At 39.3% G+C, this 11,553-nt stretch overlaps 1 protein-coding gene across 1 annotated transcript; it reads left to right on the forward strand.

Moving 5' to 3' along the window:
• Positions 1-553: 553 nt before the first annotated feature.
• On the forward strand, positions 554-4,685 carry LOC103516835. The gene is made up of 4 exons (XM_008481823.2): positions 554-1,134; positions 1,442-1,518; positions 1,701-2,012; positions 2,912-4,685. The coding sequence occupies exons 1-4, from the start codon at positions 614-616 to the stop codon at positions 4,528-4,530; spliced, it is 2,529 nt and encodes an 842-aa protein (XP_008480045.2). The 5' UTR covers positions 554-613; the 3' UTR covers positions 4,531-4,685.
• The last annotated feature ends 6,868 nt before the right edge of the window (positions 4,686-11,553 follow it).

Consider the following 11,553-nt stretch of genomic DNA (forward strand, 5'->3'; position numbering starts at 1 on the left):
TTAACCTCACTCAGGCTCAGGGCCGGTGAAAGCCAGCTGTCGCTGTAGATGGTCAACCATCCGGGTACTAACCACGCGCAACGTTTCTGAACCTAAATGAACAATTGGGCACTGGTAGATTCAACGTGCCATCGCATCGCCGCTGGCTTTGAAAGTTGGAAGTAAGTGAACTTGATCTCTTATTAATATCTGTATTATCTATTATCTGTCATACCCATTGAAAAGTTTTTCGATTGTTCTTAGATTCACGTGTACACATTTTCTTTTACTCCCATTTATATGAGACAAGATACCTGTGATATGCTTTACCCATGTCAGTCTTTGTACTCGGCTTTTAATTTCGAGCATATGAGGGACTTCAAACAAGCTGGTAAGTAGGTAGACGACTAGACGGTATTACAATCCTGTTTCATATGAAATTTTCTGATTTTTTTCATGTTTTGCCTTTGGATCTTGTACGTTGAGGATGCAAATTAATATTAGTTTCTAATATTTTGTATTATGGAACAATGAGAGACAGAAGAGAGAGAGAGAGAGAGAGAGAGAGAAAGAAAGCTTTTACGTAGATAATTGCTTGGCTAGTTTTGAAAATGAAATCCTAGCAAGAGAGTTCATGAATATTGCTTCTACCGTAATGATGGAACGTAAATTTGATCTTAGAGGATGGGAAATGACTGGCGAAATAGCTCAGAAACCCACCAATATTCTCGGTTTGCTTTGGAATAAAGAAAGAGACACTCTGGCTGTGAGTAATGAAAGTTTATTGGACATGAACTTTGAGAAAATAACAAAGAAAGTTATTTTGGGCGCAGCACACCGTGTTTTCGACCCCATTGGTATTGTGACCAGTTTTGTATTGGTGCCAAAGCTGTTACTTCAACAGACTTGGGCAGAAGGTCTATCCTGGAATGAGGAAGTGGGAGATGATATAAAGACCAAGTTCTTACAATGGACATCAGAGATACCATTGTTAGCCAAAATTGAAGTTCCACGTTGGGCAATGGTGAAACCCATCTGTGCACATAATCTTTCTCTCCACATATTTTCAGATGCATCGAAACATGCATATGCCAGTGTAGTCTTCCTGCGAATAGAGACTGAGTCAGAGGTCATCTTGCGTCTTTTAGCGGCGAGATCCAGAGTTGGCATAATCTTTCTCTCCATATATTTTCAGATGCATCCAAGCATGCATATGCCAGTGTAGTCTTCCTGCGAGTAGAGACTGAGTCAGAGGTCACCTTGCGTCTTTTGGCGGCGAGATCCAGAGTTGCACCAACTTCGAAGAGCAAAGGTGGAATGACTATCCCACGTCTGGAGTTACTAGCTGCTTCGATAGGTACCTCCACATATTTTCAGATGCATCCAAACATGCATATGCCAGTGTAGTCTTCCTGCGAATAGAGACTGAGTCAGAGGTCATCTTGCGTCTTTTAGCGGCGAGATCCAGAGTTGCACCAACTTCGAAGAGCAAAAGTGGAATGACTATCCCACGTCTGGAGTTACTAGCTGCTTCGATAGGTATCTCCACATATTTTCAGATGCATCCAAACATGCATATGCCAGTGTAGTCTTCCTGCGAGTAGAGACTGAGTCAGAGGTCATCTTGCGTCTTCTAGCGGCGAGATCCAGAGTTGCACCAACTTCAAAGAGCAAAAGTGGAATGACCATCCCACGTCTGGAGCTACTAGCTGCTTCGATAGGTACCAGATTGTACCAAATGGTGAAAGATGATTACAAGCTGCAAGATGTAAGAGCATCATTCTGGACAGATGCAACCACTGTCTTAGCATGGATTAAGAAGCAAGAGCCATGGAACACGTTCGTTATGAATCGTGTGAAGGAAATTCGTCTCTTGTCAGAGCATTGTGAGTGGAGGCACGTTCCAGGAGTAATGAACCCTGCAGACATTCCTTCAAGAGGAAGTACCTTGAAAAACTTGATTCAAAGTACTTGGTGGGAGGGTCCTGAGTGGCTCAAAGGAACACCTGAGAGTTGGCCGCAGCAAGAAGGAGATACTGACCAATCTGAAGTCTATAAAGAGAGGAAAAAGACAGTAGTATCTGCAGCAGTACAAGTTGCTGACACCCATTCAGACTGGTATTACAAGAAATTTTCGAATTTCAAGAGCATTGTTCGAATGATTGGTTGGATTTTGAGGTTCAAGAGCAATACTCTAAAACAGACTAAGCACACAGGAGAGCTTAGTGCAGTGGCACCCTCGATGGGACCCTGCAGACATTCCTTCAAGAGGAAGTACCTTGAAAAATTTGATTCAAAGTACTTGGTGGGAGGGTCCTGAGTGGCTCAAAGGAACCATGAATCGTGTGAAGGAAATTCGTCTCTTGTCAGAGCATTGTGAGTGGAGGCACGTTCCAGGAATAATGAACCCTGCAGACATTCCTTCAAGAGGAAGTACCTTGAAAAACTTGATTCAAAGTACTTGGTGGGAGGGTCCTGAGTGGCTCAAAGGAACACCTGAGAGTTGGCCACAGCAAGGAGGAGATACTGACCAATCTGAAGTCTATAAAGAGAGGAAAAAGACAGTAGTATCTGCAGCAGTGCAAGTTGCTGACACCCATTCAGACTGGTATTACAAGAAATTTTCGAATTTTAAGAGCATTGTTCGAATGATTGGTTGGATTTTGAGGTTCAAGAGCAATACTCTAAAACAGACTAAGCACACAGGAGAGCTTAGTGCAGAAGAATATGATCTGGCTGAGAGAAAAGTATTGTTCCTTGTTCAACAGGAATCATTTAGTAACAAGTCTGATACAAGACTAGACAGTTTGATGCCTTTTGTTGATGAACTTGGCCTCATTCGTTTAAAGACAAAGGTATTTAACATACCAGATGCCAAAGATTTTAGTCAACCAATAGTGTTACCCAACACTGACCACCCTGTAGTAAGAAGATACTGACCAATCTGAAGTCTATAAAGAGAGGAAAAAGACAGTAGTATCTGCAGCAGTACAAGTTGCTGACACCCATTCAGACTGGTATTACAAGAAATTTTCGAACTTTAAGAGCATTGTTCGAATGATTGGTTGGATTTTGAGGTTCAAGAGCAACACTCTAAAACAGACTAAGCACACAGGAGAGCTTAGTGCAGAAGAATATGATCTGGCTGAGAGAAAAGTATTGTTCCTTGTTCAACAGGAATCATTTAGTAACAAGTCTGATACAAGACTAGACAGTTTAATGCCTTTTGTTGATGAACTTGGCCTCATTCGTTTGAAGACAAAGGTATTTAACATACCAGATGCCAAAGATTTTAGTCAACCAATAGTGTTACCCAACACTGACCACCCTGTAGTAAGAAGATTGGTTGAAGATGTACATGTCTCAAATAGCCATGCAGGTACTCAGATATTGATGTCTATTCTGAGACAGCAGTATTGGATTTTGGGTGGACGGAAAACTATCCGATCAGTGGTGAAATCTTGTGTGAAGTGTAAGAGATACACAGCTAAAAGATTAGAAGTTCATCCCACACCACTACCTCAAAATCGAGTAAGAGATGCAAAATTGTTTGAGATCCTGGGAGTAGACTTGGCGGGACCGCTGTTCATCAGAGGAGATGGAGGATGTGTCAAAAAGGTATGGATAGTCCTTTTCACCTGTGCTGTCTACAGAGCAATTAGACTAGAAGTTGTTTCATCACTTTCAACGGATAGTTTTGTGCAAGCGTTTCGTAGATTTTGCAGTAAAAATGGTAGACCGAAAATTTGTTATTCGGACCAGGGCACAAACCTAGTTGGATTCGAGTCAGCATGCCAGAAGCTTGATTGGGACAAGATTACCCAATATTCTACTGCTAAGAAGATAGAGTGGAAACTGAACCCGCCTTCTGCACCATGGTGGGGTGGATGGTGGGAGCGAATGGTTGGTATTCTCAAGACTTTGTTACGAAGGGTACTTGGACGCTCTTCTGTAAATTATGAAGAACTGCTGACGCTGATCAGTGAATGTGAAGCCATTGTCAATGCAAGACCATTGACATACATACCCGACGGTGAACATGAGTTAGCAGCAATAACTCCTGCTATGTTCCTACATGATTTAGATGAAGTTGGCTTCCCAGAGTATGACTTCATCGGACCAAGAGACTTTGGGGAGCGTCTGAAATACAGAAATGATCTCAAGAAACAGTTACGAGAACGTTTCCGTTCTGAGTATCTTGGGCAGTTGAAGTTGTTTTCCAGTAAGAAGAAAGAACATGATCTCAAAGAGGGAGATATTGTCTTGATTGGTGATGACAATGTCAAACGTTTGGATTGGCCTATGGGACGTGTTGTGGAGCTGGTCAAAGGACATGACAAATGTGTCAGAATGGTTCGAGTCAAAACAGCAAGTGGGATTTTGTCGAGACCAGTGCAGCGTTTGTACCTATTGGAGACTGTTGAGCAACCAGATGGTGAACCGATGGAAAATACAGAGTCAACCATAGTACCTGATACTGACATGCAATGTGAGGAGGTATCTGTGAGTAGTGATCATGTTGACTATGATTCTCAGGAGGTACAAAATTAGGAAATTGTTGCTCCAGAGAGATTAACTAGGAGGGGTAGGAGCATTAGGAAACCTTCTAGGTTTATCCAGTAACATGGATAATGATTGGATGTTATCTTGTAAATAATTTGTAACTTTGAAGATTCCTGTAAGTAGGTACTTTATGTGAGATGGTAACTGTTGAATTCTTATCATTATTTTCTTGTACCTAATGTTTGTCTGTTTTGTGCAAATAATTTTTATTATGTAGGTATATTGTAGAATACTCTGAATATTATTATTTTAAGGTTGTTAACCATTTGTTACTTAGCACATATTAACCCTTTGTAGCCTTAGCACATGTTAACCCTTTGTAGTCTTAGGATATATTAACCCTTTAAAGTACATCATGTTTTTTTCCCTTTTAGACTTATTTTGTAGAAATTTTGATTCATTTGCTGTATGATCAAAATTTGGTGGGAGGATGTCACGAACAGGAATAGAATCTTTGAAACTTTAGTGTAAAAACCTGGTAGTCTAATACCCATTCAAACAGAGGTTTTACCTACTTTCTGTACCTATCCCAAAAGAACGGGATGAACGAACTACAAGATCCAAACTGATCCCTGGGACTTCACAGGGGAAAACTTACTCTCTTGATAACTAAGCCAAAATATAATCTTGTATTAAACCGGGGATGATTGAATTTTATCAAAATAAAATCGATAAACAAAACTACATGAAAGCTGTTGGTATCCTAAATTTGAACTTTATATTTCAACACTAGTGTCACGAACAGGAATAGTTTTTGTTTAATTTTTTGAATTTTACCGGGTTCAAAATCTTTGTTTATATTTCTTTGAATTACCTCACGATGTTTAATTTTTTGAATTTTACCGGGTTCAAAATCTTTGTTTATATTTCTTTGAATTACCTCACGATTTCTACTTTTGGTAGAATTCGAGATCTTATTTTGTGCTCGTTGTGATGCGGTTTTTTAGGAGCAAAAAAATCTGAAGCTAGAAATTTTTAGAGAAGAAAAGAAAATTGAGAAAATTGGAAGACTGAAAGTGAGGGTTTTCAGGGCTTTTCCGAAGGAAAATTGCTATTTTCCAGTTGTGTAAACTTGTATTGTGTTTCTTGTAAAGTGTAAATAAACCCCATTTGTTTCATAGTGATCACAGTCAAATTGTGTTTGAGTTTTATTTGCTAGGGAAGTCTCATAGAAGTTGAAGATAGGATTCATTCTACATGTATGGAGGATTTTGGTCTGCGTAAAGCAACATCTGGCGACAAGTGACAGGACGATTTGGAGGTGGTATAGTCCTACATACATCCGTGGAGGTGATTCCTAGAAATTATTTCATGAGAACATAAATCATCAGCATACAAAACGTTTTGAAACATGACATGAAATCATGACTAAATAAACTCTCTGAAAAATCGTCTTCCAGAAGTTGCAGCATAGCTTCCTAATAAACAGATGACATCATGGCTGCAATGCAATATGTTTTAAATTAGTTACCGACATACTCATAGCAATACGAAAGTGTTTGCCTAACAACGGAGCAAGTTCCTCTGAGCAACTGCTTGGGGAATTAGGTGTAAAGAAAAACGGAAAGAAATTGATGATGGGCACGGTTGCCCCAGTGGTAACGCGCTTGCTTGGCATGCAGAAGGTCCCGGGTTCGAATCCCACCAACGACAAAAAAATTGCATTCGTATTTCTATTGCAAAAACAACCTTTTTTTTAAGATGCCAAATTTTACAAACATCTTCACAAAACCTAACATAGTTACTAAGTAAGGGGGAGTGGAGTAACGCTGTCTTTTTCCTTTTATATTTCAATTTTCCTTCGTCTCAAGAAACACTGAAAACCCTCTTTCACATGCTATTCAACTTTGACCTGAATTTCCAGTGCCTCTTCCTCCTCTCCTTTCTTTTCTCTCTTTCTCCTCTTCTTTCTTTCCTCTCTTCCCCTCAGTCCATTCCCCTCCCTCAGTACGTCTTTACTGCTATTACTGCAATGCCCCCCTTCACTGTTTACGTCTGTATGGTGCCACTTCTGAAAAGGGGTGCTGGCCTTTTCTTGCCGTCTGTTTCAATATGTTCCTTTATAAAACGCCGCTCCGTTTCAAAAAGTTCCGCTGTGTATGTAGGTAAAGCTTTTGAGTAATGAATGGCTTTTGCCCAAATCACGGAACAGGAAAAATATGTCGTGTTTTTGGTTCGTGGCAATGAAACCGTTTCCTATGTTATTATTTAACGTGCCTGCCTACCTACTCTCTTAGTTAACAGTCTAGCAAGTGTCATAGGTCATGCCTTATTCTTTTCGTAGTCCCAGGCAGACGGAGAAAAGAGAACGGGGTTGCAAGAATCACTCTTTTCAGTGGAACTGAGTCGGTGAGTCAGATCCTCAAACATGTAACTCACTCTTCAACTCCCTTCAGAGTTAAGAGTCCCTTAGAATCTGACCTGACTCATTGAGTAGTACACTGAAAAGAGTAGTTCTTTCTCACTTCTTACACACCTCTATTTTCGAAACATACGACAGAGTTTTTAGAGCTGGGTAGGGGATAAGGGGAAGGAACATCATGGAACATGCTTTGAACATTAGACTCTACAAAAGATCACCCTCTGATAAATAAGACCCCTCTGTGTTTTCCTGATAACATTTTCCAGACGTCCCAAATATTGGAGCAGTTTGAGCACCACTTCTAAAGAACAGCTAGGCAGTATATTTATAGCATGTAGCCATACTACTCGGCAATAGTACCTATGTCTGTGTATACTATGTACATAGAGTATGTACAATGTACCTCTCGATATCAAGTTAACCCTGTCCTGTTACAACGTGTCAATTCTTAGCAGTCTTATCAGAAATGATAACATGCTAACGGCATTAGTCTGAGAACTATTCAAGAAAGGTAATAATTTTCACTATCGCTGCTTATTTCATAGAATAACTACAAAGTATAGGCAAGTTAAGTTGTAATTTTTTAACAATACATCATATTTTAAGTAAAAACCAAAATCCAGAAATGTAGGTATTGTGTAAAAAAAATTTCAATAAAGCTCTTTACGGCAGAGAAAAAAAAATAGAAAGTAGAAACTCAGTTCTTGAAGGGGATATGTACCTATTTCGTTATTTCTTCAAAGCCTTCACTTGCAAAACGGTTAATAAAAGAGTGACTGTCCCATTTTTGAAACTGCCACTTTCTTTAGACCACAAGACAATCCTTTTCTCAATCCTTTCACAAGCGAGGAAAGGGGGAGGGAGAGAGCATTGCAAGAAGAGAAGCTACGCTGAGATAGATTTAAAAATAACATCATTGCTATGTATACAGGGTTGTCAAAAGAACTGTGACAACACATGAGGATTAGGGACAACAATAATAAACAAAATACCCACAGTAGCAAAGTGTTAAACTTGATTTCCTTTTTGGTCCACAATGGAGATGTGATTCCAAACATGTGAACTATGGGATAGGTATCATAGGTAAGTATCTTCAACAACTAGGCATAGGGCAAAGCTTCAAAAGGATTATAATCTGCTTTTGCAATGAAGATAAAACATAAGAACTAATGAAAAGATAAGTAGATACCTAGACAAATGGACAATAGACTAGCTCTCTAATATATTTATTTTGTAGAAACCTCTATTTTTCTTTTTCTTGCTAAGTCATTACCTATGATTTCAGTGATATCATCTCAAGGGGACAAAATACCCACAGTAGCAAAGTGTTAAACTTGATTTCCCTTTTGGTCCACAATGAAGATGTGATTCCAAACATGTGAACTATGGGATAGGTATCATAGGTAAGTAAGTACCTTTAACAACTAGGCATAGGGCAAAGCTTCAAAAGGATTATAATCTGCTTTTCCGATGAAGATAAAACATAAGAACTAATGAAAAGATAGATAGATACCTAGACAAATGGACAATAGACTAGCTCTCTAATATATTTATTATGTAGAAACCTCTATTTATCTTTTTCTCTCCAAGTCATTACCTATGATTTCAGTGATATCATCTCAAGGGTACAACCCTGTAATATTTTCGTCTGTGTAGAAAATGAGAATACGGGAAGAGAAAAGAGAGCATACCTAGCATATGAAATGATAACATTTTAGCTGTCTCAAATAGAAAATAAAACTTCATTGCTTCGTACAGATTTTTCAAGGCAGAGCACAGAATAGGTAGCATAATAATGGGGATTTCTAGTTCAACCATAGTGGTGCCTCTTGGGAGGCATGTGAGGGCATGGTTGGTCCAGTGGTAGCACTCTTGCTTGCCATACAAAAGGTCCTGGGTTTGATGTCTATCATCAAAAAAGGCAAAAAAGCACTCATATTTTGCTTGAAAATATTTGATAAGTTAGTTTCTGGTGTTCTTGTGTTGACCCAGCACCTAAATGAGAAGTACTTAGGAGTGTTGAGTTGTTTGTGGAACAGGCCATAGGACTGAGGCATGTGAGGGCATGGTTGGTCCAGTGGTAGCACTCTTGCTTGCCATAAAGAGGGTTCTTGGTTTGATGTCAACCACGAAAAAAGCACTAGTATTTTGCAAATATTTTGATAAATTAGTTTCTGGTGTTCTTGTGTTGACCCAGCACCTAAATGGAAAGTATCTGGGAGTGTTGAGTTGTTTAAGGAACAGGTCACAATTAGATACCTTGAATATTGTAATGTTGGTCTGAAAATACATCAGTGGGCAGCATTTATGTAATTACAGTAGGTATGCTTTCCTGCTATTTATTAGACAGCTAAACCACTGTGGTAAACAATTCATTGTGGGTAAGAGTATAAGCCATTAGAAGGCATGTGTTTAGTAAGTAAAATATGAAGGTAAACTGCATAGCAATATGGAATAATTAAAAAGGAGTAATAAATTAGTGAGACTCCTAAGAGAATTAGAACCAATTAGAAATGAACAATGGCTTTCTAGAGATTATGATTTTATGAAAGAGTGCAGACTCATCAAAAAATGGTAATTAGAATTCTCAAGTAGGTACATGAAATTATGGATTTGAGAATGAACCAGACACAGCAATCAGATAAGCACAGCAAAATAATATTAAAAAGATTTTTCCTGCAAAATTTCTGAACATAATGAAATTAGGTGCATTTTTCATTCCCATGCACAGAAAATATGGACAGACAGTATTTTTCTTCTGTGCCTGGAGTGAAAATTAAGCACTTCACCTATGACTTCCCATCCAGAGCTATTTGTGAAAGTATAAGTAGTGTTTTATTTAGACTGTCAGCTTAGAATAAGTTATTCCATTATAATTATACCAACAGTTTAATAGAGCTTTTTAATTTAAATAAACATGACTGAAGCCAACAACAAAATATTGGTAATTGGTAAATAATAGGTAAGTACTAGACAAGAGATAGCAAAGCTGTAGAACCTATTTTTTAAACAAGAAGGTACTATTCATTAAACAAGAATGGGAACGATCGACTAGATAGGAATGGGGAAAAAAGATTTTTGCGCCCCAGGCGAATTGAAGCGATAGCCCCCGCTGAACCTCGCCCATGGTTGCCAGACGTTTACCCATTACCACCCCTCCCTCCCATCCCCATCTCATCAGCCTCGAGAAAAACAAAAGAAAATTTCCCTCGTTAAAAAAAACTATGCCAGAATAATGTTCGCTCTGGAATTCCTGGAATTCTCCCTTCTTTTGTTTCGCCTCGTTTTCTGCTAATTCCAAGTCAGTGTAACAAAAAAACACACCATATATTTTGCCCCTGAAAAATCAATACCACTATGCACCCTACCCCGACACGTCTCACCTACATCAGGGATGTGGTAAGTATCTACTCGTTGTGTAATAGTGACCCAACTCAAAAAATGATCCCTCCCCCTTCCTTTAATGTAGTAATTTATGTTTAATGTACCTGTACCTACTGACAGTGAGGTGTGTAAAAAACGAGGTTTGATGCAAATTGAAATAATCCTTTTTTCCATCAGCTGTTCATCAGAGGAGATGGAGGATGTGTCAAAAAGGTATGGATAGTCCTTTTCACCTGTGCTGTCTACAGAGCAATTAGACTAGAAGTTGTTTCATCACTTTCAACGGATAGTTTTGTGCAAGCGTTTCGTAGATTTTGCAGTAAAAATGGTAGACCGAAAATTTGTTATTCGGACCAGGGCACAAACCTAGTTGGATTCGAGTCAGCATGCCAGAAGCTTGATTGGGACAAGATTACCCAATATTCTACTGCTAAGAAGATAGAGTGGAAACTGAACCCGCCTTCTGCACCATGGTGGGGTGGATGGTGGGAGCGAATGGTTGGTATTCTCAAGACTTTGTTACGAAGGGTACTTGGACGCTCTTCTGTAAATTATGAATAGGTATTGATTTACATTGCCTGGTTTTACTGCATAAAGCTGAGGTTTAAAGCTAAAAGCCTCTTCTCAATTTTTGTGGGTATCACATGATTACTATGCCCGATTTCCTTTTTAATTCCCATAAATTTGCTCATTTCTTCTGCTAAGTACCACCACTAGTTGCTACACAAGTTGTTCTCACACTCACAAGGCTGAGTGCACCCCATATGACTCTATTATCAGAGCATGACAGAGATATCAAGGTCATTAGAGAGAGACAAAGGGACACATTAAAGAGAGACAGAGGGACACATTAGAGAGACACCTCACAGTAAAACGCACTTTATTGATGATGGGACACACAGCATAGGTAATAAAAATTAAACATCTCTTGTGTAATGCACTACTCAGAGAGTCCAACTGTAGCTACTAGTTGAGTTTTCATTGCATGTTTGTCATTGATGTAAAGGTGTGTCCAAACAGTCGACCGGCCGTCGATCGACATCGTGACGAGGTGAATCGATGTTGTCGAGGCAGTGTGGACGGTTCAGTCGACAACGACCGACGGCCAGTCGACTATGTGTGGACACAACTTAACGACCTTAAGAAGGTAGGTGCAACTGTAACAGCGGACACCTTATTGTCCCGAAATCGAAGAGAGGAGGGCAGGATAGAGAAAGTCAGTCGTTCCGAGAGGGAACCTAATCTGTTTGGGATAACATGCCCTG

The sequence above is a fragment of the Diaphorina citri genome, unplaced genomic scaffold, assembly GCF_000475195.1.
Source record: "Diaphorina citri unplaced genomic scaffold, Diaci psyllid genome assembly version 1.1 scaffold1677, whole genome shotgun sequence".
NCBI lineage: Eukaryota > Metazoa > Arthropoda > Insecta > Hemiptera > Psyllidae > Diaphorina > Diaphorina citri.

Excerpts from the sequence above, each read along its gene's own strand:
- LOC103516835 (XM_008481823.2), top strand. The coding sequence starts at position 614 with ATGAATATTGCTTCTACCGTAATGATGGAACGTAAATTTGATCTTAGA. Across the intron at positions 1,135-1,441 it reads TTGCGTCTTTTAGCGGCGAG|ATCCAGAGTTGCACCAACTT; the intron begins ATCCAGAGTTGG and ends TTTAGCGGCGAG. Across the intron at positions 2,013-2,911 it reads TTGGCCGCAGCAAGAAGGAG|ATACTGACCAATCTGAAGTC; the intron begins ATACTGACCAAT and ends TGTAGTAAGAAG.